At 52.5% G+C, this 26,339-nt stretch overlaps 2 protein-coding genes across 2 annotated transcripts; one reads left to right on the forward strand and one right to left on the reverse strand.

The window, feature by feature from the left end:
- Positions 1–878: 878 nt before the first annotated feature.
- LOC129126848 (neuropeptide Y receptor type 2-like) lies at positions 879–8,706 on the reverse strand. Its single transcript, XM_054643075.2, has 2 exons — positions 8,386–8,706; positions 879–3,216 (listed from the first exon to the last, which is right to left on the reverse strand). The coding sequence occupies exon 2, from the start codon at positions 3,197–3,199 to the stop codon at positions 2,015–2,017; it is 1,185 nt and encodes a 394-aa protein (XP_054499050.2). The 5' UTR covers positions 3,200–3,216; positions 8,386–8,706; the 3' UTR covers positions 879–2,014.
- An 11,451-nt stretch (positions 8,707–20,157) lies between these two features.
- On the forward strand, positions 20,158–25,962 carry LOC129126847 (nuclear factor 7, brain-like). The gene is made up of 7 exons (XM_054643074.2): positions 20,158–20,270; positions 20,767–21,041; positions 21,638–21,733; positions 23,324–23,557; positions 23,933–23,952; positions 24,667–24,782; positions 24,880–25,962. The coding sequence occupies exons 2-7, from the start codon at positions 20,769–20,771 to the stop codon at positions 25,422–25,424; spliced, it is 1,284 nt and encodes a 427-aa protein (XP_054499049.2). The 5' UTR covers positions 20,158–20,270; positions 20,767–20,768; the 3' UTR covers positions 25,425–25,962.
- Positions 25,963–26,339: the final 377 nt, after the last annotated feature.

The following is a 26,339-nucleotide window of genomic DNA, read 5'->3' on the forward strand; positions in this document are numbered from 1 at the left end:
GGCAATAGTTGAATTCTTTCCACACATTTGAACTACTTTTAAAACATAAACATTTCCTTGCATCTTGGAGCTTGATGGAAAGGTGGGCAGAGTTCCTCAGGGTTGTAGAAGTGACCAGCTCATTAAGCAGGGACAGAATTTACCAGTGCTGTGGAGGAGAACATCCTCCCCCTTCCATCAGGATGGAACAGTAAACTCCCACTGCCACTCCACAGCACTCACATGAGGAGGTTAACTTGTGTCTTGGTTCTCCCATCATTTCTTGGCCTGTCAGGAAGCAGATGACCTGTAAACTGGAACACCAATGAGTTCCTGACAGGATCTTTGTAGATCCTGAATCTCCTGCATAGAAGGCCAGGCTGTGACCTGCAGGGTCAGGTGCTGAGGAGGTTATTAGGCATCAACATGCTTCCAAGTGTGAAGTGTGGTCTGCAGCCCCTCACTGGCACTGATGTCTCTTGGGAAGGAACCAGAAACAACTTTCTCATACCTATTTAGGAAAATGGAACAGAGAGCAGAAATAAACAAAGAGCTAAAAATCTACTGTGGCAGTTAGAAGCTGAGTTGGAGAACAAAGGCCAGAGGCAGGTCAAGCTAGAGAGAAGGCAGAATTTCAAATAATCCCTCTGGCAATTGATCTCTTGAGGACCCAGATGTGACAGCCCAGCAGCCTCATCCAGCCTGGTGTACTCAGTACTGCAGGTCCTCTTACCTCTTGCCCTTGTTTCAGTGAAGACCTACACATCAAAATTTTTCTTTTAATTTTATTTTTCATGAGGAGATCTGTTGAGTCTCTTTCCTGCATCTGGGAGTTACTTTCCAATCTGATGAACACTGACTTTTAGAGATGACACCAAGATCACAGTAGCAATCAAGACTCCTTTGATGGCAGAGCTAAAAATACACTCCCCAGCTGACACAAGCCTTCAGGAGGAGAACATAGAGTTTGGTTTGAAAGAACACATCTTCCTTAGTCTCCATGTCTTCTGCCAGAGGACACCAAATCTGTGAAAACCATGCAAGCAGGTTACATCTGAAAGGAAGCATCCATATTCAGACCCATACTACCTTCAGCCTCAGCAAGGGGAAAGCTTTGAACCCTCTGAGTGCCTTGGAGAATGGTTTCATGGGCAGTTTTTTGCCTCTCTGGTCATGTTGTCAAGTTATTGCATGGCAGGAGTCACATCTTTAGCTGCTTGCCCTTGACAATCCCTTAGGAGAGGAAAGATCTGGGGCAGCTGATCGACAGGACTGAAACTGAACCCATCTGCTTCCCTTCCTGCTCTCCTCCCTGCTAATCCCAGGGTGCTGGCACACAGGCCCTGGCTAATGAGGCATTCCCAAAGCCCTGCTCCTGCACTTGTAAAGGAGACTGTGGTAAGTAGTGCCACTGCCACCTCCTGGGCTTTCGGAGGACTTGAGCACATCCCGTGGGTTGCAAATGCAGATTTATGCAAATATTGGGCAAGAGAGCATGGATTGCCCAGCTTCAATCTGTGCCAGCCCACTCTCTCCCCAGGTCAGAGGAGTGATGGCACTAACAAGCAGGTGTTTGCAGAACAGAGTGCAGGTCTCCCTCCCCTTGGAGGCATTAGCTAAGATGGATCATTAAGGCTTTTGGGTAGGAGACGTACAGATGAACAATCACACACAATATCAGCTCCACATTTGTAATGTGTAATGTGTCAGGGGGTAAAAGGTTGAGCAACCCACTTTGGCAAATGGAAATAGCAAGAAGGGTGTATTTTTCTGGCTAAATAAAAGCCTTCTCTGTGTGTTATTTTTTCTTGTGTCTCCATGCATAACTTGAACGCGGTGAAAGGAAAAATTAAGTTATTTGCTCAGACAAAAATACACCAGATTTATTGTTTTGAGAGATACAGGGGGTATTTTGTATTTCTACATGGCTGCTGTGGCTATGATTGGCAGCACAATGTTCTGTCAAAAAAAGGCATTCACCCAAGAATGTCTCTGAGCCCAGCCAGCCTCAATCCTGGAGGTGGATGTCCCATCCCTAAACCTCTGTGGGCAGTGCTCCATTGCCAGGAGTCTGTTTGATGCTCCCATTTAGGGTGTTGGCCCTGAAGATGTAAGACCTCCCCCTAACTGAGCCTTCAGTGTGGATGCTCTCAGGCTTGTTCTGGCAACGGAAGAACATAAGGAATCCATTCCTGTAGTTCTTGTTCATCCATCCATAGAGCAGGGGGTTGACAAATGTAGAGCACATGGCCCCAACATGGAAGACAGTGTACAGGAGTTTGTACTCGTGGAAGATAAGAACCAGATCAAGGTCAATGGCAAGCTGGAATATGTGGAAGGGGAGCCAGCAGACTGCAAACACCACAACCACCATCACGAGCATTTTGGTTGTCTTCCTCCTCCGGCACTGGCTTTCATTCCTAGAAGTGGGACTGACGTGGTTTTTCAGCTTGAACCAGATCCTGGTGTAGGCATAACAAATAATTGCGAGAGGAAGAACATACTGCAGGAGGAGCATGGACAGACTGTAGATGGTGGCATCTCTGTTGTTAGCAGAGGGCCATTTTTCTGAGCACACAGCCATTTTGAGGTTAATGGAGGGGATTTCCTCATACCGGTACTCCCTGAAGATGGCCAGAGGCCCTGCTAGGACAGCTGCTGCCAGCCACATGACAGCTATGATGGTGAAGCTGAGCCTCTTGGAAATCCTGCTGTCCAGGTGGAAAACAATACAGCGGTACCTATCCAGGGCAATCACAGTCAGGGTGAGAGTGGACACGTGGACACTCAGAGCTTGAGCATAAGGAACCAGGTGACAAAGGACAGCTCCAAACTTCCACTCATCCAGCAGGGTGTACACCAGGGTGAAGGGCAGACAGAGTGTGTCCACCATCAGGTCTGCCAGGGCCAGGTTAGCTATGAAGAAGTTGGTGACAGTCCTCATGGTCTTGTACTTCACTATGATGTAGATGACCAGGGAGTTCCCGATGAAGCCCAGCAGGATGATGAGGGAGTAGGCAGCAATCAGGATGACCTGGACCCCCAGGATCTTGGTGCTGTCCATCATGACACTGCGGGACCCAGAGAGACCCTGGGTGGGAGTGACCAAGTCCTTGGCAGGCCAGCCCTGTGACAGCTTCTCATCTAATGCTGTCTTCTCCATGGTGAATGTGCTGTTGGCTCCCTCCAATGGTCCCATGCCTGGCCTGAGACTTTCCATAAGGAGGAGAAGGGGGTCTGGAACACAGACACAGCAGAAGTGAGAGCACAGGTTGCACTCATCTTTGATGAGATTTACTTGCCTACAAAAATTCCCTAACACCTGAAGAATAAGTAAAGGAGAAAAACACAGTATTCTCAAAGTCAAGGTGTTCTTCTCCACTTCCTGTGACAATTTATTTCTTTACAGATTGCACATCAGGTTTTTTTCTGTTTCTTATTTCTCACCTCTCCAGGTGAAAATATCTGTCTCCCTTGCCTCTGCATAAGTCTCTGCCACTGCTCTTGCTAGTGATGCTACCACCCAATCCACCCAGTACTGCCTGCTCTCCCTCCCAGTAATGGGTAGCACAGCTAATGCCATTTCATGAGCCTCTCTCTGTGATCAAATGTAACTCACAGTCATTCCTGGCCCTCATTATCAGGCCCTCAAGGTCCTGTGGAACAACTTGACAAACCAGTTTTCTTCTTCCTTCCCCTGCCAGTCTCAGGGTTCCCAGGCATCAGGCAATCTTGCCTGCCTTGCTGGCTTTGAAGGTCACAGGCACCCAGCCAGGCAGGTGTTGTGTCCCCATCACAGAAGAGGGAAGTGTGACAGCACACAGAGCACAGCTACAAGTCCTAAGTAAGGAGCTACTGGACAGTGAGACCCATGAACCCTATGGCCAGGAGACACCTCCACCATCCTCTGCTTTCTCCAAGGATTCAGTGAGTGGCTCATATTCCTTTGCAGGATTTTTGAGTTCAGATTATGATTGTTACAATGATACAACAAACCATGTATTAGGATTTGGCCCAATCTGAAGAGGGTCCAGGTGATTATAAATTATAAGTTGAATTATAAATTCTCTATTACTTAGGTGATTAGAAATCATAAATTATTTATAAATTCTGCATTTTGCTATTTGTAGATTATACTAGGTTGATTCTCCTTGTAGAAATCTTGTGCTGTTTCAATCATAAATTCAGTTCTACGCTAATCATAATACCCTGATAAAGAAACAGAGCTTTAATTGTCACCATGATTTAGAGCCATCTTCATTCTGCCCAGGATCCGTAAAAGAACCTCTCTGTCCTCTCAGTGTTGGTGACACCCAAGCATCCTCTGGCTAAGCAGAGGAGGGAGCTCCTACAGGGACATGCATGTGCAGGGCATAAACCACTGAAGCTGTGAACAACCTCCCACAGAGCTGCTGCTGAGCATGCAGGCACAGAGAGCCCGAGAGCCAGAGCCCCAGCATCCCTCAGCCTCCTGCCACGTGAGGCTCAAGGGCCTGTGTGGGATGGCTGTGGGAGCAGGGAGCCCCTGGGGCCAGAGCTGGCACAGCCTGGAAGCCCTGGCTGGCATTAGGTGCCCCTGGAACAGCAGTGTTGGCACAGCAGGGTGTTCACTGAATCCAAACACAGCAAGAGAAAGACCAGCCCTGTTACTGGTCCCTGCTCAGCCTCCATGGCTCAGAATTGCTGTGGGCTGTGTGGAGAGGGATGGGCATGGCCCCTCATATCCCCTCCTCAGAGCAAGGGTTGTGATTCCCCCCAGGAGCTGCTCCCAGGAATCTGCCTGGCCAGCTGCAAAGCCAGGGCCCTGCTGAGGCCCAGCAGAAGAGCTGCCTGCACTAAACCACCCCTGCTGGACCCCTTCTCTTTCCCTCTCCCTGCCCAGTGCCTGCCTTGACATCTCACTCTGCAGACTGATTTGTGCAAGTGGTTCCTGTAAATGAGGTTATTGGGCTCAGACACTCTGAGATAGGGGACACCATGTAGGTACTGCTAGGAGGGTAGGAAGCAGAGGAAAAAATGGGTGGATCTGCTAGGGTCAGGGTTTGTTTAAGGGTGATCTCAGACCCCCACAACAACCCTGCCTTGGAAAGACCAAGGGGAAGCTCAAGTTCTAAGGCAGGAGAGAGGAGCTCAGAGCTGTGCCATGCAGTGGGTGCAGGGGAAAGCAGAGCAGGGGAACAGGGCCCTGGGAAGGTGGCACAGCCACAGCCCCTTGGGCAGACACCTGGCCCTGAGCAAACCCCACTGCCAGGAGAGCAAGGTCAGCCAAGGAAACAGAGCAAGTGCTGGGGATGCTTTCAGTGACTGTACTTTCCCTGCTTGCCACCCATCTGGGATTTAAACTTTCTGATTGCCCAGCATTACTTTATCACTTGTTATTGCCTTTTCTGTGGCTTGCCTGTTCCATTTATCTCCAGCACCAACTCCTGGCACCAGGCCAGTGGACACTCCCTTCTCGTTTTCTCCATCTCATCCACCAACTGGCTGCCAGTTCCTGTGCTCACATCTCAGCCCATTTCCCTTTGCTGGAGACTGGCAGCTGCCCACCATCTGAGAGGAGCCAGGAGCATCATGGCTGCTGGAGCTGCTTCACTTCCTAACAAAATGGCCTTAATGGAGTCACTATTTGATTTTGTTTGTTTTGTTTTTCCTCCAAAGGGGAACTATTACAAATCAATTAAGACATTTTAATTAAGAGACAAAATGATTATAATAAATGTTCCCACTCCAGGGGCTGCCTAGAGGTCGCTAGGATGCTGCTAGGAGTGGACTGAGGACTGTTCCAGCAAGTAATGGAAGTACTGGCATATGTGTAGGCTGCTGTCAGGCCCCATGCCTAACAGGCCTGCCAGACTAGAGGAAAAAATCCTTGGAGCTGAGAGCCAACTGTTTTTGGGACAAGACAGCAGCAGGAGAGACCAGGAGGAGACAGAAGTACTACCCAGGCCCTTTCTTCTGTGCTGAGTTTTCATGAAGGGATGCAGAAACAGAGTGCTGCCTGTATCAAGATAACCCTCACCCTCAGCCTGAGGCAGGGCTGGGACCCAGGGATGGCTCCCAGTGAGACAGAGCTGCCCCCTGTGCCAGCAGCTTCAGCCTTTGGGAAGAGGGGCACAGAGGAGCCCTTCACTGAGCACACTGCTGTCCCTGACTGGGACAGTGACCAAAGTGGCAGCTCCATTCCTGCAGAGGGCCCAGACCCGGTGCCCTGGGACTCATCCACCTCTCCTTCCTGGGGTGCCCCAGCTCCCTCCATGTCCCTGCTGCAGCCCCAGGCACTCAGCCAGGCTGGAAGAGGCACACCCAGACCTGGAAGAGCCATCTGTAAAGGCTGGCAGGGTTCAGAAAGCAAGGCTAGAGGGATGGTCAGAGGGCTGGAGAAAACAGAGCTTGTTAATTAGAATTTCTCTTTTTGTCCAAGCAGTGAGGCTGGAGTCCATGGCATCAAAAAGAGGGAGTGAAGGGACTTGGGCCAGTCTCTGCTCTTTGGTCAATGACAAACTCTTTCTACAGCAATGTTGGGGTGTGAGGGCTGAGGCTGATAGATACTTCCATGGCTTCACTCACTGATTTATCCCATGCTCAACTCCACCAAATCCCTTAATTTCCAGCAGCCCAGTCAGGAGCACTGCCTCATCCCATCCCCAGACCCATATCCAGACAGACATCCATGACATGGAGGTCTGAGACCATCCCTCATCATGAGAAGCTGGTGGTCACCCTGGGAGAAGCCACCTTCTACCACCTTCATGTTCCCTTCCAACACTCAAGAGGCAGCAGAGTTCAGTGTCCCTGCACCCCACAGCACAGCACTTAAGGGAGGACAACACAATAAATGGGGATATGGAGGTTAACCAGCCTGCCAGAGACCACATAGCACATCCACAGCAGGGCTTGGGCAGAGCCCAAGTTTTCGAACTCCAGCCTCCTGCATTCACCAGCAGAGAGGACTCTGCATCTCAGCATAAAACCTGAACATAGATCTCAGGAACTGCATGAAAATGCAAAATGTGACTGATGGAGGGGAACGAATTTTATCTTCTCTGTGCAATGGGCAGGTTTCAGGACAAACAGCAGCTCTGGATGATTTCCTGAAGCCAAAGCACAGAGAGAAATTATCCCAGCTCCTTCTGTCTCCAGTGAAGGGATGATTGCCTTGCTGTGATACTCCAGCAAAAGGGAAGACCCTCTGACCAGCCCACCATCTGCTGCAGCTTTGTAAGTTATCTATCCAACTCAGGGCCACTGGTGCAGAAACCTCATGGCATCAGACACTCACTGCCACCCAGAACTGCTCCTGGGGGACCCCAGTGTAGAACTGGCACTGGGAGACAAAGTGCAAGGATGAGGAACCACAAAAAAACCAGGGAGTTCTTGTGGTTCCTCACACTAAATATTTTCATGTCCCAGCCTAGCTGGAGCCATGGAAGACTCTGAAGGGGACAGGGCAATGAGGATGCCATAATCACCCAGCTCAGGACAGGATGAAAAAGGAGGTGGTGAGATCTGTTTGGCAGGCATACATGCTTTCTCATGGGAATTTATCCTACAGAAAGCAGGGGGGAGCAGTGCAGGGCCCTCTGCCCTGTGGATGTGCCATGGGAGCAGAGCAAGGCTGGCTGGGACATAGGGATCAATGGGTGGCACTGAGAGAGAGACACACCAGTTGCTGGGGCCGCAGAAAGGAAGAGACAGCGTGGTGGATGGATCCTGGTTAACCTGGGGGATCTGTTACCTCCTGAAAATTATGGAGTCTGGGATAGGTGAGACAGTGGAGCAGAGGGAAATAACAATTCAGTGACAGAACAGAGAAAACACAGTATCCTGCTTTGGGACAGACCAGAAACTCTGTAGGTGAAATGCATCTGCAGCAGGACTATAAGAGGATGTCTCTGTTCCAGGACTAACATGCAATGGGTGCTGAGAGAAAGCAAGCACTGATTTTCCTCCTGTACCCCATATCCCCTCTGCATCTCCCTCTCTGAGGACCCTGATCTGTGGCAGAGAGCTGAGTGCCAGCAGCGTGTGCAGCCCCAGCACGGAGGAGCTGACAGGTTTGTACCAAGCCACGAGGAGGCAGACTGCAGGAGAGATCAGGATTTCTCAGACAGCCCCTCACCTGCACCCATGGAGCTGCCTGTGCCCGGGTTCTGCAGCACCCTGGAGCTCTCCTGACTGCTCTCACTCAGCATCCTGCTTCCCACACTCCCTGCTTCTGCTCAGGGATCTTTCAAAACTCTCCTTGTCAGTATTTCATTTGCTTTCTCTATTCCAGCTCTCAGGACTGTCAGTCCCCAAATCCAGTTTCCCACAGATGCTTGGACCTTTTTTGTCCAAACCATCTGGCATGGACAAGACCTGGCCCCCTCTCAGCCCTGCTGCTCAGATGAGCCCCCCTTGACCCACCTGCAAAGGCCAGAGCTTCCTCCTCCTCCTCCTCCTCCTCCAGGAGCCGAGCTGCTCACCTCCAGTCACTGCCTCATCGCTGGCCAGGACCGAGCGCTTGGTCCTCTCCACTCTCTGCAAGTCAACCTGTGGCAAAGGAGTGAAAAGCACTTTTCTGCAACTGTCCTCGGAGAAGAGAGGAAGTCAGGTGAGGATCTGAGCTGCTGGAGAGTGTTTCATGGCCAGGAGTAGCTTTGGAACCCCTCCCTGAGCAGGCTGAGCCCCTGTGGCAGGGTGACTGACAGCCCTGTCTCACCAAGCTGGATGCTGCCTTGGCTCCTGAATGAGAGAAAGGCAGAGAGCGTGTGTTTAACAAACAGCAATGGAAAGGGGGAGGGAGCCTGCTGCTGCTGTTTATACAGTGTTCAGCCACTGAGGGGCTTCTTGCATCGAGCAGAGAGAAGCTTTTCCACCACATCCAGTTTCCTCTCCAGAGAGAAGTGCTGGGAGCTGGAGCTCTGCAGGCTCCCCGTCCATACCACAGACCTGGGCAAGTGTTGTCTGCCCTCACCCCACAGCTGTCCCATCTCCTCAAGCTCTGACTCATTGGGACTGGCACAGCCATGTCCAGAGGGGGAATCTCCCCTGCAGCAAGAGGTCTGCAGGTCCTGCAGCTCAGCAGAGCTTCCACAGGCCTCCCTCCACCCTCCTCTGTCTCAGTGTTTGCACAGTGCTCACAGCAATCTGCAGCTTTGGGACGGGACTTCAGGGACTCCTGAGATACAACAGAAGCAATGCTGGAAAGTTTTTAGCCACTTTGCAGTGGCTTGATCTGCTCCAGAGCCAGATTCATTGTGGATGTGGAAACTGAGTGACTTTCAATTTTAGGATGCGTGCACTGTCCACACACCTGAAGTAAGAAAGAGAGAGAGAGAGAAAAGCAGCATCCTCGTGTCCAAATCTGCAAAATCCAAGCTCGCTGGAGCCCAGGAAAGCACTCTAAAGGCAACACAAGGAAGCAGATAAGCACAGATAACCCCCACCTTTTTAAAGGTTTTGCCCTCAAGGAGAAGTCATGTGTATTCTTAGCATAGGATTTCCAACTCAATGTGTGAATTGAAACCTGGGCTAGGAAAAGCTCCCACAGGCTGAGGGGAAGGACACCTCTCCTTGGCTTTGAGTACCTACAGCTGGAACTTTATCAGAGAAGTCTTGTTCTTTACCCCCACAGTGAACTTTGGTCTCCTTTTCTTTGTGAGAAAGGAAACGGGGAGGCTTTTCAAGCGCCCCTTTGTGCCAAAAATTCACAATACACCACGAAAAGGAAAACTCTCTAATGGCTCAGCAGAAAAAGAGGAATGAGAACATTCCTGAAATCACATAGAAAGTGACACTTGAACCCAAGACTTGGACAAGAGTCCTCATAAGTCCCATCTTCCCCCTCATCTCTCTGTCTCCCCTTCAGAAGGAAAAGCATGAAATCCACCAGCTGTGCTAACTGGATTTTTGTGGGAGTTTCATGTCTTCTCCCCCTTCATTTCCCCTAAGGCTGTTGATTTAGCTGCTCAGGAAAACTGGGAGTGGTGGGAAGTAGAACAAGACAAAACTGCTTGGAGAGAGCCAATGCTGTCTCCCAGTGGGTGCAGAGAGGGGTGAAGAGCAGCAGTGAGTGGAGCATTCTACTCCCCTGTTCCCAGTGCATGGGTACTCCTCCTCTCCAGGGTCCTCAGCAGTGGATGGTTGATTTCAGCTCAAGATTATTTTTTTTCCTCCTTTTTCTTCTGTGTGAGATTTTCCTTGCTTGCTCCCCAGATTCCTTTGCTACCACTCCCCACTCTTCTCTTCCCAGGGTTGAAATGAGATGCCTGGGGAGAAGGCAGTGATTGACAGGAAAGAAATTTGTGCTGCCTGAAGCTGTGAACCTTCATCAGGACCATGGGGTGAATTCCAGCCATTTTTGGCACGTGGTCTTTGCTGCATGATAGCAACTGCAAGCTCTTAAATCATGGATTAGTCAGTGCAAGTCCCCAGGATGTCCTCTCCCGTATCTCAGGGGTCCAGTGGAGCACCAAAACCTGCTGTGCTCCCAAACATCACCTCAGCTCTTCAACCACACAGAGCAGTGCAAAAAGGTGCAGCTGAGCTCTCAGCAGACCTGGACTGTCATCCCAAATGGCACCCACCAATCTGGAATTTGGTCCCCAGTCCCTGGGTGCTCCCCAGCCCTGTCCCTGGGGTCAGGCTCTTCTCACAGTGCCACAGACAGAGGCTGCCTGCCAGTCTGCCTACCCTCACCCAGCCACAACAGAGTTCCAGCAGCAGCAGGTGCAGCACAGCCTGGCTCCCCCCAGGGAAGGGACACCTGGGGGCTGCAGTGCCAGACCCCTCTCACTCCTGCTGGGTTCAGAGGAGCAGCCGTGGCACAAACTGCAGCAGCCTGAACACCAAGGTGCAGAACAACCTCCCCACACAGCTTGCAGGTCCCAAAGCAGCTGAGGGTCCTCCCAGCCCCAATCAGCAACACTCTGAAGGAGGAGGATGGGGGAATACAAAGATGGTGCCTTGCATTGTCCTGGGGTGTGGAAGGCTGTGCAGCCCCGAGAAGAGATGCCAGGACCCACTGCATGCTCTGTTGTCACCTCAAGCCTTGAGTATTCTCCCACACAGGCTGGATACCCACAAATGCCTTCATGGGTGTCCCAGGAGCCTCATGTCCTTCCAGACATGATGGGATCATTCAAAGGATCTTTGCAGCTCAAAAGCCTTTCCCAGTGGTTGGGCTTTTATTAGGCAGTGAGTCTGCTCCCCCGGGCTTCTGAGAAATACAACAGTGAATTTTGTACCCCAGGGAGCAAAAATGATGTCAAAAGGCTGAGAAATGGGGCAGAGAAGAGAGCTGTCTTTAGGCCTGTAATCTGCTCTGCCTCTGTGAGCAGGCAGGTTCTCAGTCTGACCACCCTGCAGCTGTAAGCCATCTGCTGTAGCTTCACTTGTGTCAGGAAAGGAAGGTGGATTATCTGTTCACTCCCTGGGAGGAATCTCTAAGAAAACTGTTACCAAGGCTTCCAGATGCTCTGGTTCATCCTGCTTCATCTGGAGCAGCAACAGTGACATACTTTAAAAAGCAGCTTTTCATTTTTTAAACATCTGTTTAATTCCACCTGCCTGTAACCAAAACATTTCCACTGCTCCTTCCTGAGGTGTTGTGCCTGTGTTTTCCTGAGCAGCCTCCAAAGTATCAGCAAGTTTTGGTAACACAAAAGCCCCTTTTCCATTTGAACCCCAGAGTTCACGGATGCAGTGGATTTGGGAGTCTGATGCATTTGGGAACTGAATCAGCCACAAAGAGACTCAGGGGTGGGAGGGCGGATGGAAGCTGTCTGTACCTTCTCTGAATTTAAAAACAGATTCTCATTTTGTAACAGCTTTTTGTCCCCATGTGAACATTCCTGGAATAAGTGAAGGAGCAGAGACACCATCAGGGACAAGGTTTGGCTAAAATATCTGAGCTATCTGACACTGATAGTGTCAGTGAGAGGTACTGGAGAAGCAGGAGGAGACATGAACCACGGGTTGGCCTGAGATTGGCCTGGGTCTGCCACAGCTCTGCTCACCTTCAGGGCAGGCAGAAATCAGGAATGCTGGGTGTGTCTGCAGGATGGGGGTCAGTGAGTCAGGAAGGAGATGATCATATGGAAAAAAATTAAAGGGATTTGTCCTGCTGAACACATCACCACACCTCAGCTCCTGCCCCACTAGGGGCAAACCCACAGGGCTCCTTTGATTAAACAATTAATGCCTAGGAAGGTTTGCCCCTTTCATCCCCTTCCCACCCCTGGATCTCACTCTGACACATAAAATCCCCTTGATCATCCTCACAGGATGAGGACAGAAGGACTCCAGGCAGTTTGTCCAGGCAGACATCAGCACTGCTGAGCCCAGAACTGGCCCCTGCATTTAGCTGCCATTTCTGCAAGTCACTGCACTCAAAGCTTTGTTAATTTATTAGAGGGTTGCTTGTTGTTTGTGTACTGAGGCAGGTAGAAAACAGCTTCTGCAGAAGAGGATAATTGCAGTCAGATAAGCTCTTCAGAGCTGGGATTGCAAAAATACGATACGATGTAGCCCAGCAGTTGTCTGGGTAAAACAGAAACATGGATGAGATTTTGGGTTGGAACGTGGTTCCCCCATCTCTCACAGACTCCCTGTCTGCCTTTGGGCAAATCATTTGATGTATATCAGTTCTCTGTACATAAAAAAGGTTATAAAAATGCTTCACTCTGGCAAGCTCACCCCTGGAGCAGAGGACCTGGTGCCTGGGTGTGCAGCAGCAGCAGCTGCTTTCCCACTTTGCCCTATGGGATTTCTTTCTAAGTTGCCCATCTCATTTAAGCAGCGTGTTCTGTCATCAAGGTCCTGCTCTCCCAGACTGGATACTCTTGCTGCACAGTTCCACAAAGACATTTTTGCCCAGGCTGTCACTCCTGAGATGACAAACAGCTCTATAAATGCTGGATTGTGTGATGAGAACAGGCAGAGCTGGATGGGCTGATGGCAGCCCCAGCCTAAACTCTTCCAAAGTGTCAAGACTGAAAGTGATGCAAGTGGCTGGAAAATTCAGAGCACGACTTGTCTTCTATGTGGTTGGTGTTGCCAAAAGGCACCAGGTATCCAGGAGCTGGGATCCAGGTCTCAGCACCACCGTGGCAGCAGCAGGATCATGTTTGCTCCATCACTGCTTTGTCCCATCTTTTCTGGTCCCATGGGGACCCACATCAGCTGTGGGCAGGGAGCAGATTACCTGTGTCCTGCTCAGCTCAGCAGTGCTGGGCTGGGCTGGCAGCAGTGTGTGAGCACAGGAGGGTCAGATCCACTCCTGATTTAAACTCAGGGATTTGGCTGAAAATCCATTTGGCTCCGTGCTCCCCAGAAACATGACTCACAAGCCAGTGTCTGACACTCAGAGATAGGTATGACACCGAGTGCCCCACGGGAAGAGCTGTGTCCCCAGGGTATGAGCAGAGCACACACGAGCTGAGCTGAGCAGGGACCGTGCTGTAAAGCACAAAGCCTTATAAAGGCAGTGCTCTGGCTTTGTCCTTCTCCCAGCTCTTCAGGCGATGAAAAGGACGACTCACAGCCCTAATTAACTGGAACATGCTAATACCACTGAGCTTCCCTGGCCAGCAAATTTGGCACAAGGCATATGGGACACTTTCCAAACAACTGCTCAGGGGAGCGCGTGCCTGCAATTTATTATTGGAGGAGCGGTTTCCTCTCTGCCTTCGCTGAAGAGCTCACACCAGACACGAGGGAGGTGAGTCTGGAGCCTGCAAATCTACTTTGAAAGCCATTTCGTGCTGAAGAGAGAAGAGACTTATTTCTCCCCAGGCATTTAAGATATTCAAGGTATCAAGGGAAATGCGGCTTTGCACAGCATTACCTCTGGGAGCACTCAGTGCCTTCGAGTGGTGCAGCTCGTGGAGCTCAGCTTCCCATGGGGAAAACCACGCTCCTTCAGGGTGACATTCACTCTGGGAAGAAGAGGCAGGACCAGAGAGTGTGCATTGTTATTTTGCAGAGTAAAGCAGAGGAGCACAGCCAGCCTAGGTAGCTGGAGAAAGGGGAAAGGTGGCAGGAGCCCTGCGGCTGTGTCTCCAGGATGGGTTATTCCCTCTTTTGACAACTGTCCTGGCAAGGCAGTACCCCAGCTTATTGCCCTGAAAAAGGAGTAGGAAGGAGCCTCCTCATCTCCTATTGCAAATAAATCAGTTTGTGAGCTTTGGATGGGAAGCAAAAGGCAGGACTTTGTAAAAGATCAATTCATCCCTGTGGTAAGATCATCACTCTCAGCATTTTCTGTACTGCCAAAACCAGAGGCAGGAGCTGCAGCCTCCCAGGCCACCCCCTAGCCCTGGCCTCACCTTCAGCCTGGCTCCCATGGCAGCCCTGGCCCCAGGACAGCTCAGGGCAGCTCTGACACAGGGTTTGGGTGGCACTGAGCTGCCCAACCAAGCACTGCCACAACCTCACCAGCACAGACACTGGGAACAGCTCAGGTTTGTGCAATATTCCCAGGACTACACTGGTTTGCCCCTCATCCTTGGCATCACCTGTGGCCATCAGCTGTGTGGCTGGGCAGGGCACTCTGTGCTGACAAAGGGCACATCTCCCCTGCTCCCTCCCCTCTGCATCCTTTGCAAACATTCGTTGTTATGGTGACAGCTCCAGAAGGAAAATCTTTTTGAGGATTTTTCAGATTCTTTAACAAAGCTACAGCCACTTTAATTATTTCTTTAAGGGAAATGGTTATTTCTCTCGATGGCAACTGAATTTCTTCCATTTTGTTTCTGATGACCTCTTTGGTGATTCTCAGGCTCCAGCTTTCAGTGTGTGGCTGTAAGAAGGGGGAGAAGTAGAGCCAGGTTGTAAAGAGCTGCTTTTAAATCCTTCTGGGAGCATAGGAAGTGCCTCCAGGCTGAGGCTGCTGAGCTGCAGGCATTGTGGAGTCTGAGTTTCTCCAAAATGAATGAGATTTGGGAGCACATCTGCATCTTTCTCAGATAGCAAAGTGTGGAATGAATAGCAAGGGGGGACATTTATGCCCAACAACCTGTGCTGTGTGTGAAATGCTGCACTGAGAAATATTGTTCTTGTGGAATCTTCTGCAGAAACGTCCCTTGGCTTTTGAAAGCTGTGTAATGGTAAATGAATTCTGTTTCCACTGAATGGGCTGAAGACTTTCATATGTGACATCAGGGAGAGAACTGGGCTCTGCAGATGTCTCTAATGCAAGTGATGAGTACAGCAAACAGCCTCAGGCCAGCCAGGAGAAAGCAATCTGGGTATGTGATGTGACCACAGGCATGGCTTTCATGGCTACTGTGTTCTGAGACTGGAATGTGGATCCTAATGGACAAGACCCCAGCATCCTGAGCAGCCCAGCCTGCCCAGCCCCTTTTTGTAAGATGAGGTCATGAAGACCTTTCCCACACCCCTCCTAGAGAGAACTGAGGTCATGAAACCTAAAAAAACATTAAAAATCAAAAGCTGCAAATGCTTCAGGCTCTGAAGGGGCAGCTTAGCACATCTATGAACACTCAGCACCCTGAACCAGAGATCCAAGTGAAAGAGAAGAGCATTCCAGGCATCCTGCAGGCAGTGGCCAGCAGGATGGCTGGGGGCTGACACACAACCCATCCCAGGGAAGCCTGAGAGGACAAAGCTGCTCTGGCCAAGCCCATGCTGTGTGTGGAGTATCAGAGAGGTTTCACACACAGCTCAGAGTAAACAGGCACACAAGTGGCAGCCAGAAATGTTAATATTTGCAAAAATCTCCTGGTTTTGGCGCCTGGGTGTGGGGAGCTGAAGGATGCTGGTGGAATGCAAACATGATGTATTCTTGGCTGCTCAGAGGGGTGGCATGGGGAATCTCACAGGGCAGGACAGACTGCCTGACAGGCCTGCTCATGATTGTTCACACAAGGAGTCCTGGAGAGGGAGACTGGGCTGAGAAGTTCAGTAGCACATGAAACTGGTCCCCCAGGATTGAGTTATTTGAGCATCCCTGGGGGAAAAAAAACCCAAACCAAACCAAACCAAACAAACCATGATTAGGCCATGTTCTTCTCCCTTTGCCTGTTTCAGACCTTTTTTCCCTCCCTCCATGTAGTAGGAGATGGATTTGTCCATGCTGTTCCCCAACCCTTCTCCTGGACACATGAGGGCAAAAATGACACAAACCTTCAGACTCCTGCCTTCACTTCACCTGGGTCCTTTCATGGTGTGTTTAGGATGGTTTGAACCTGTTCAACACCTCTTGCCATCTCTGCAGGGCTTTCACCTGGACCATGGCTGCCAGCTCATAGTCAGACAGCTTCAGAGGCTCCAAAGCCTTGAAGGCTCTGGCTTTAGCAAAACAGCAATATCATTTGGGACTGGGGAGAAAATATTGGCAAATAATGGCCACCTCTGGTCACCTTCCTCCTGCAGCTATTTATCCAAAGATACCATATCTCAGAGCATTGCTTCATTTCCTGCTCACCTCTCTAACCGAGGCCTCTAAATCACCTCCCTGCAGCTGAGCTCACGGAGGGAAGTGTAATATCCATTAGCAGTGATGCTGCTATTGCTTTGATTTACCTTTCCCCTTTTTCTTTCACTCTTTTCTTTCTGTTTACAGCAATCCCTTTCCACTTCTTCCCCCTCCAGGTCTCAGTGCAGGAAAGAGCTGGCAGGAGTCCAGAGAAGCAGTTTCCTGGGATGCAGCCTGCTTTTGGGGATGTGGGGAGTCTGGGGGTTTCTCCTGGACCAGCAGCACCCCACTCCTTCCTGACCAGAGATGCCAAGGGAAGGGCTGGCTTCAAGCTACCCCATCCTCACCCCAACAGAGTTCTCCACCTGGGGCTTGTCCAGGTCAGCACACGGAAAAGATCAACCCCAATTTACCCCTCAGTCCCTCCCACAGCTGGGCACTGCTCAGGGAGAGGCACAGGATCCTCCAGGAGAGACTCCAGGAGAGCAGGATCCGGAAGAATCAAAGTCCTCGGAGTGTATTTGCACTAAAAAATGTGAAACAAGGAAATCAAAATGCAAAAATGTGAAACAGGGAAATCAATATGCAAATCAAATCTTGTCCCCTGTGGAATTTCCCTGCCTGCATCTGGAGAGCTGACACCAGGGTCTGACACTGGGATCAGTGGTTGCTGCCCCTTCCCCTCGTGTTTCACTGGCACCCAGGGAAGCTCCCAGACCCACAGCACTTCCCACTTCATCCCCCTCCTCCAGCAAGGCCAAACAGTTCCTCTGACACCATCTCCAAGAATACACATTTACTGCATGGGATGGAGAATGGTGAAGAGGTTTGGACCCAATCCATGTGCTTTGAGCCAAGCCCTTCTCAATCCATCTTATCCTTCACCTCCCCAGTGCATAATCAGATTCTCCAAACACAGCGTTCTCAGGTCCCAGCCCAGAGCTTGGATCCCTCCAAGAGGGATGTGCTAAAAAAAGAAAGAAAAACATTACATTGCCAACTGAAGTGAGTGCTGAAAGGAAGGAGATGCCAGGAGCTCTTAAACAGGAATCTGAGACCGGGGGACGCTCGGGTGTGTTTTCAATCCCCAGAAGGGAGATGTGCTCACTGGGAAATGACTGCACTCACTGCTAGATTTAGACCTTGTAGCTGATGTCCCAGAAAGTGAAATGGCCATGACAAAGACATCCCCATCTGTATTAGAACTTTCTTCTTGTATTGATGGATTAGTGCATGGTAAAATGGTGCCACTCCTCCTTTGGCTCCGAAATCTGCATTTGCAGCTCAAACCTGCAAAGATGGAAATAAGCAATTTTACATGAGTGACAGGTTCTGTTGGCACCAAGAGGAGTTATTTGGGAAAACCTATTCATCAGGGGTTCCAGGACTCTGCTGGGTGCTGAAGGATGTCCTGCAGCACCTGAACCCAAGCTGGCAGCTCCACACCCTGGTACAGAGCATCTCTTCCAGGAGAGCAGCATCCCACAGTCCTGGGCCCTGGCAGGGTATGTGCTGGCACTGCCCAGCCTGGTGCCATGCCAGGGGGATGTTCCTGCTGTTCCCACTGCAGAGGGACCAGGACTAGACTCCAGCTGGGGTAAAAGGGGAAGTTCAACATCAGCTGAGCTATCCCAAATTCTGCTGTTTCAGGGTGAGGCTTCAGTTATCCAGCTACAGCCTCTCCAAACACTGGGCCTACAGGTGCCCCTGCGAGACTCTCACCTCCTGGGCTCTATAACAGGAGAGAGGAGCTCTGACCACAGCACAGATCTGATCCACAGGGACACCTCCCAGCACTGTTGGCTTGGGCTGCTGGGGGAGCATAACCTTCCACAGCACAGTCCAGATCTCTGCTAAAAAGCAATTATTGATGCTTTTACCTGGCACAAATAAAGGATCACCTGGTCGACCCGTCACCAGGTAAGGGAGCAGCATCCTGGTTCATGCTAGGCTGTGTGTCCTGTGCTGGAGTCTTGTCTGTGTGTCTGTGCATAGTTTATAATGTCTCCTGGAGGAGCAGTGGCAAAAGCCAGGAGGACACAGATGACAAAGCCATTTCCCTCTCAAAAGGATGGACCTAAGCAGATGATTCAGGTCCCATCCAGAATCCATGAGTTCAAAGCCAGCTGTTTCTCAGGATTGCTGGCACGCAGCAGGAGGGTGGGAGGTAACACCAGCTGCAGTCCCACTGCAATGGGCTGGCACTGGCACTGCTCCCCTTCAGCCCTGCATGTTCACAGGGTGAGAGCCAGCCTAGTGGAAGCACAAAGATGTAAATGTGGGGACAGGTTTTGCTGCATGAAGTCACAGCTGAGAGGGGATTGTTCAGGCACCCATGGATCCCAGTGTCATCATCCTAACGATGCTCCCAGGGGCACTCTTCTGTGTTGTGCAGTGGAAAGGACAAAAGGGCAGCAATGGGAGCAGGTTCAGCCTGCTGGAAATAATCCCTGCCCAATGTGTTCTTGTCCTGCAGTGCCCAGTGAGCAGGACTCTCAGTGGGGAATGGGCATCCCTGTCCCAGAGCCACCGTGGGTACTGGAGCAGGAGGGGGCACCCAACACCCACCTTGCTCAGAGAGCAGTCCTGAGCCCCCACAATAACTGTGTGGAGCTGCCAGCCCATTTGGCCATGGCCTGGCCCTGTTGGTGTCCATGGGTGTCACTTGCTTGGCCAACCAGAGGCCAAGGGGTGAACCTCGCTTGCCCAAGGCCAACATCCCCCAGGACTGATTGCTCCTCATGCATGCAGTGCTGGTCCAAGTCCAAACATCAGCATGGGGCTGTGGGTGAGTGTGTGAGCCCAAGGGGCTGCTGGGGACAAGGCAGAGGCAGAGCTGCTGTGGCCACATGCCAGTGACCAAGCATGCACAGTGTGAGAGAAAGCCTGGGAAAATCCCTCAGACAAGCAAATGAAGATGGGCAGAAATACGTTCTGCACTAATTGCATTGCTGTAACAAGCAAACAGAGCACCAGGAGGAGGAGGGGAGTAGCTGGGCAGTGCCTGGCACATCACCCTTTTGGGGGCATGCTCTGGTTCTAATGGTGGTTAGGAAGGAGACAGGTGGTCTGTGCAGCTCCTGTGAGTCCCTGTGTCCCCTCTCCTTTCAGTTTTATTTTCTTTTACTTCCAGTATTGGAAGTTCTTGTGATTTTTCTCATATGTCCACCATGTCTGCCACTTCCCGCAACATCACAGGGCCAGCATCAAGTGACCACACAGGGATGAAAACCCTTCCTTCTTTCTTTCTTTCACTAACAAGCCCGCAGCCCTCGTGATTTCTGAGGTAACCCAAAGCCGTGACCCCAAAGCCTTGGGCAGAGCTGTGTTCTGAAGATACCGTGAGCAGGGGAGAGGGAGGGAGGCTTTGGCTGGAGCTCGTTTCTGTGCTCTTTACTGAATGCAGCGGTGGGGCGGTGCAGGGGCGGTGCAGGGGCAGTGTAAGGCCAGTGCAGGGCAGTGTAAGGCCAGTGCAGGGGAGGTGCAGGGGCAGTAAAGGGACAGTATACGGCAGCGAAGGGACAGTGCAGGGACAGTGCAGGGACAGTCCGGTCCAGTCCGATCCAGTCCGGTCCAGCGCTCTCCGGCCTCGCACGCGCCTTCCCGCGGCCGGCGCGTGAAGCCCCCGCAGCTGGCCCGACGCGCTCTCGCACGTGACCGCATCACATGGAGGGGCCCTGCCCCGCCCCCTCCGCGGGATCCCACCCAATGAGCTGGCGGGCGCGCGGCGTGTCCGCGTCGTGATTGGTTAGGACGGGCGTCAGTCCGGGGTAGGGGCGTGGCGGAGGCCCCGAATTCTTGGGGTCGGAGGTGGGAGAGCGACGGGACTGGACTGGACACAGCTGGACTGGACACAGCTGGACTGGACTAGGTTAGACCTGACCGGACGAAACTGAACTAACCCAAGCTAAGCCAAGCTAAGCCGTTTCAGCACGGTGGGGTCCCTGGGACGGCGGGCGGCCGGGGCTGCGCCCCGGGGAGCGGGCGGTGCGCGCCGCGGGGCTGGAGCCGGCGGGGAGCCGCGCACGGCAGCGGCGGTGCCGCACCGGGAGCCCCTCGGGGTGCGGGTGGGTGCGGGTTGCCCTCGGGCCGGGTGGGGACACAAGGCTGGGCCCTGTCAGACGCACTGAGCAGTTCTGGTGAAGTGACGGGAAATTGAAAGTTGTTACTCCAAAGGGAGTGACCTTCGGCCGGGGCTGCTCTTTAACTCGGGGCTTTCCAGCCCTGCACGCACCCGCTGTGGCAGCTGGACAGGCCCTGTCTGGTAACCAAAGCCAGCCCCAAAGCGGCAGAGGTTCGGCCTGCGGAGGGCTGGGGATGTGAGCGTGTCGGTGTCAGGGAGCTCAGGTGGGACCGTGTGCCCGCAGGGATGGCCGGCAGCAGCCAGGAGCGCAGCCTGCGGGAGGAGCTGACCTGTGCCATCTGCTGCGAGCTGTTCAGCGAGCCCGTCATGCTGGACTGCATGCACCACTACTGCCGGGGCTGCATCCTGCGCTACTGGGACAGCTGCGCCCACGGCCCCTCGTGCCCGCAGTGCCGCCGCAGCTTCCCCGGCCGCGCCTTCCGCACGCACTATCTGCTGGCCGGGCTGGTGGACAAGGTGCGGCGCTGCGGCTCCCGGGAGCAGCGGCACAAGATGCAGGTGAGTGCCTCCTGCCAGGCTAGGGACAAGGGGACAGGTGCCCCATGAGCCCTGTGCAGCCACCACCCCTCCTCCCACAGGCAGTTCCCCCAGTGTGAAGCCTCACCCGACCCAAGTGCACTGATGTTTCTGTCTCTTTCCTCTCCCTATTTCCTCACAGCTGTCTGTTGCATTTTTATTTCTTTTTCTTTCTTTCTTTTCTTTTGCATTTGTTTCCCTCACTGCTGTGTCTGATTCCAACCACAGCTTTGTCATTTCTCATTTAAGGATATGTTCCCTAAGTGAGAAGGGGCTGAAGGCTGCTTGTGCCAGGTGCTCTGCTTGAGGGGACAGTCCCTTCACAGCACGCAGCATTTAAAGCTTGTGAAAACAGATATCCCAGGCTGGAGCTCCCAGTGATAAAAATAAACTGGATTCATCACATGTACAGATGCTTAATTCTCAAGGCTGTGCATCAGGTGCTTGCTTCTCCTTACAGCCTTTATATGAGATCCTGTTGTATTCTCGTTCTGATGCTGACCATAGGAATTGGGACTGCTCCTGAATCAGCAGAGTGCTGAAATGGCCTCCTTACCTTCTTCTCCTTGTTCCTGCAGAAGCACCTGGAAGATGCTTTGCAAGCCCGTCAGAAGGAGCTGGAGAAGTTGCTGCAGAGGAAGCGTGTGGTGCAGGAGGACATCTGCAGCCTGACGGTAACACCCTGTGGGAGCTGCTCTTCAGGCAGCTTCTGGGCAGTGTTCACAGAGGATGTGTGTGTATCTACAGCTGAGGTCTAGTTCATCTTCCTGTAAAAATCTAGATGAGTAACAGTGGGGATCTACACAAGCTCCCTTGCCTGAAGGCCCAAGCTCATCACTGCTGGATAATCAGCAGAGGTTTTGGGAGGAGCGTTAACACTCATTAATGCAATGTTTGCAAAGTGCATTGGTGCAGCAGAGCTGAGACATGGTGAGTGGTGAGAGCTGTGGGCAGCCTGCTCTGGCCCTGCTGTGCTGCCTCTTTGGGACAGCATTAACTCCTGGCAGCTCTAAAATCTCTCATGTCAGAAGGGATGGAAGCAAAGCTGAAGGAACTGGGTCACTGGCAGGCTTGGCACTGCAAGAGTGCTGGCCTTGCCACAAGGACAGTGTTGGGATTCACTGCAAAGCTCTGAGGTGAATGAAGAGCCTGAGTGCTCTCCACGGGCTTGAGAGGGACCAGGCTCCCTGTTGGTACAGATCTGTGAAGTGAGAGCAGCCACAGGCTGACTGTGCTGCTTTCTTGGGTGGCATAAAAGCATTAAAACCAAGGAAGGACAGTTAAAGGAAAATGGAAGTAGTTCAAAGATGAGATAAGGGGAAAACCCTGTCTTCTGACTGGAGCCTCTGATTCCCCAGCCTGCTCCATTTCAAACCTCCGTCCTTTTGCCAGATATCGAATAGACCTTTGAGATTAATGGACAAATATTAGCACATAAGCACGTGTTTTCCTGTTGCTGTACAAGAGCCAAGAGGTGTCTCAAGAGTAAAGGAGCAAATCACTGATGTGAACGGGAGGCTCTGCACCTCCTGTGTGGGTCAGCACAAACACCTGCTAGACCAAGAGGAGGCTGGTGAAGCTTCAGATCCCTTAGGGAGATGGGTTTCCTGTGAGGAGAAAGGGATGTGCACTTCAGGAAGCACTCCTCGAGAAAGTAATGAGGGCTAAGGTTGCACTTGGAGATTAAAAGCTTAAAGATTTAAGGAAAACAAAAAGTCATTGGCTGTCTCTTGTAAACAGGCAGGAAGGCAGTGAGAACACAACCAGGCTGGTGAGTAAACAACTGGAAAAAAGTGACCTCTGGATAGAGCTGAATGGGATTTTATCAGCCTTAATGACAGAGATTAGGTTGTGCAGCTTGCCCGTCAGGCAGCTCTGCTCAGGGCCTGGAATGATGTGAAATAAATGCAAACTGACCTGAACAGCTGAGTCTGCAGCTCCACAAAATTTAAAGAGCCCCAGTCTTGCCCACAGGCAAATTCCTGGTGGTGTGGGAGAGGGTTGTGACTACATGTGGGGATTTGTAGTTACAGTGACCACACCTTTGGTGGAGCTGTTTTTTGGGGTTTGTTGGGTTTTTTCCCTTTGGGTCTGCAGCCTTGAAGGTTGTCCTTGTGTCCTGTTCTCCATCCAAAAACTCATTGCTATGTCTAAACCTCAAATTTCCAGGGCTCTGTAAGCAGAGGAACAGGCACAGCCATCCTGTGCCCCTCCTTGTGTGTTCTAGCTGTTGGACTCACCTTCTGCCTCTTCCCTCTGCTCAGAAAGTGTCTGGGGAGCTGAACTTCAAGATTCGGGCTGAGTTTGCTCGCCTTCATCAGATCCTGGAGGAAGAGGAGAGAGCTGTGCTGGCAGAGCTGGGTGAGCAGGAGGAGCAGTCCCTGGCCCAGCTGCACAGGCACGTTGGCCAGCTGGAGGAGGGGATGGCAGTGCTGCAGAGGGACATCGAGCACGTCAGGCAGACCCTGAGCAAGATGGAAGATGTGTCACTGCTGGAGGTGAGATGCTTTGCTGACTCTGGCAGGAGGCTGAAAGATATTTCAGGATCTCAAATTGGGATGGGGGAGTCTTAAATAACAGCACTAGGCTGTACCCCAAAGTCATTCTCACTGCCATCCCTCTGGATTATCTACCCAATCCTTTGGAGTCTGGAGATTTTAGCCACAAGGGATACAGTGATATCAGATGTGGTGGCTCTTGGGAGCCTTCCTCATTCTCCATCCGAGTGCCCAAACAGTTTTCCCCAGGATGTGGTTCTGGTAGCTTGGTTTCCTCTCTCTGTGCTGTGTGGCAGCAGGAGGCAGGACAAAGAACTTATTTGTGCAGCTGCATGAATAAGAGTTGCTGCTAATTCTCTCTGCTTCTCCCTGCAGGTGGAGAGCCTGGATATCAGGTACATGTCTGGCATGAAAGAAGCTGATTCCCTTTTCAGGAGCTTATCTTGGTCCCTGGCTGGGACCACATAGGAGAGGCACTTTATCTCAAGTTTTAAAAGCACCACAAAGTGCTCAGGAAGTTGCTGGTGCTGTGCAAGGTGGAGGTTGGTCCCCAGCATACACTGGATGCTCTTCCCAGGGAGCATCCTATGTGTTAACATGGCTGGAAGTGTGGGTAGAGGTGAGAGTGGAATGGGTGCAAGAGCCATGTGTGCTGCAAGAGGGAACAGACTTTGGGTGCTTCATCTTCCCCCTGCCCTTCCTCAGCTTCTTACTACTCATGAGGCTGCAGAAGTGACCCTGAGGTGCAAGTTTGTCTGAGGCTGGGAGTAGTTGAGGGCCAGAACTGCCATAGGGGAGTGTGTCCCTGTCCCCTCCCTCCCTGGGATGCAGCTTGACTCCACAGGCCTGGCCAGGAGTCCTGTTGGGTGTGCTGGGTGTGGGTTTGCCAGGAGTCACTTCTCCACAAGCAGTGCTGCTGGCTCTGTCTTGGGCACCTCTGCCCTGAGCCACTCACTGCACTGGGGCAGAGCAAGCAGAGACATTTGTGTCCCGTCTTTACCAAATCTGTCACCTGCAGCACTGTCCTGCAGCCCTGCCTGTGCTTTCCCTGCTTGCACTGGCAGTGCCTCAGCAGAGGGAGTGACCCTGCCTGCCTCTCTCTGCCCCAGGCCCTCGGTGTGTGTTGAGACGCAGCCTGCCCTGGACCTGCAGCACTACAGGGACAGCCACAGTGGCCCCTTGCAGTACATCTTCTGGAGGCAGATGCTGCGCTCCATCTGCCCTGGTGAGCACCTCGCTGGCAGGGATGGGTGTGGTGGGCCGGGGATGCTCTGCACAGGGAGTGTACAGCTGGTAAAATGTCACACTTGATGTCTCTGCAGCTCCTGCCCCGCTCACCTTTGACCCTGAGTCAGCCCACCCCAACCTGGTCCTGTCCAGGGATCTGACAGCAGTGACAGAGAGGGATCGGGCCCAGCCTGTCCCCGCCAGCCCTCGGCGCTTCCGTCAGTGCGTCAACGTGCTGGGCTCGCAGGCCTTCGACCGTGGCCAGCACTACTGGGAGGTCTGGGTGGGCAGCAAAACCAAGTGGGACCTGGGGGTGGCTGCTGAGGCTGTGGACAGGGCAGCCAAGGTCAGGCTGTGCCCAGAGAACGGCTACTGGACGCTGCGCCTGCGCAACAGGACAGAGTACTGGGCCACCGCCAGCCCCTGGGTGCGCCTGGCTCCCCGCCGGCCCCCGCGCAAAGTGGGCGTCTTCCTGGACTGCCAGGAGGGCACCGTGGCCTTCTTTGATGCTGGGGACATGTCCCACCTCTTCACCTTCCACCAGGTCTCTGCAGAGAGATACTGCCCCTTCTTCAGCACCTGCTTCAGTGACGGGAGGGACAACAGGGAGCCCATGCGCCTCTGTCACCTGGCCCTGTGAGGGACGAGGGTGCGCTGGGGACACCAGCCTGGCTCTTGCCCGGGGCTGTGCTGGGGGCCAGCTCTGCACACACAAGCCTAAGGGCTGTTGGAGGAGCTGTTTTAGTTTGGTTTGGGAGGAAGGAGAGGATGAGTCTCTTCCCGGGTCCTGTCTGCCCTCCCTTCCCTGTGCCATGGCTGTGGTTGCCACAAGGCATTCACAGGGGTTCCTGGCACCCCTAGCAGAACAACCTCCCATTCCTGAGCACAGCACAGTTCAGTAACAGCAGCCACGGGGCTGCAGGGCAGGGGCTGTGAGTTGCTGGCACCTCCTGCCTCTCTGTGCTCCCGCCCATAAGCCCCGTGGAGGGAGGAGGGCAGCGCTCCCGGGCACCGTCGGGTGCCTCTCAACTCCGCATCCCGACCATCCATCATCCTCTGCTGGAAGAGCTTCCCGGGGCAGGGCTGCGGGCCGGCAGCAGAGGGAGCCCGGTGCACAGCCCAGGGACTGCAGCGCGCCTCGCTCACCTCGGACACTATTAAAGCTTATTAGAAAGCCACTGGTGCCTGATGGGGCTGCTCGGGGCTTGTGTGCTGGGGAGATCTGCTGCTCTGGGGGGTGGCACAGCCTGAGGGCACCCAGAACCCTGCTCCAGCCCTGGCTCTTCTGTGCCTGCTGCACAGGAGGCTCCAAAAGCCACTGCTCCCATGTATTTCCTTTGAGTGCTCCATGCACATCTTGCAGTGGCTTTTCAGCATTTGCTGTTTGAGAACAAGGGCGAGAGACTCTGAGCCTAGCCCTGATCTTGGGCTACAGCGTTTTAAGATTTGGCCATCTCTGGCCTGGCTGGGTCTTAGGGATTTGTACATGTGGAAAATGCCAAGTCCCAATTCTTCCCAAATTCAGCAGGAATGTGGCTCTTTTCCCGTCAGCCCC

This window comes from Agelaius phoeniceus, chromosome 15, assembly GCF_051311805.1.
Source record: "Agelaius phoeniceus isolate bAgePho1 chromosome 15, bAgePho1.hap1, whole genome shotgun sequence".
In the NCBI taxonomy this organism is placed as follows: domain Eukaryota; kingdom Metazoa; phylum Chordata; class Aves; order Passeriformes; family Icteridae; genus Agelaius; species Agelaius phoeniceus.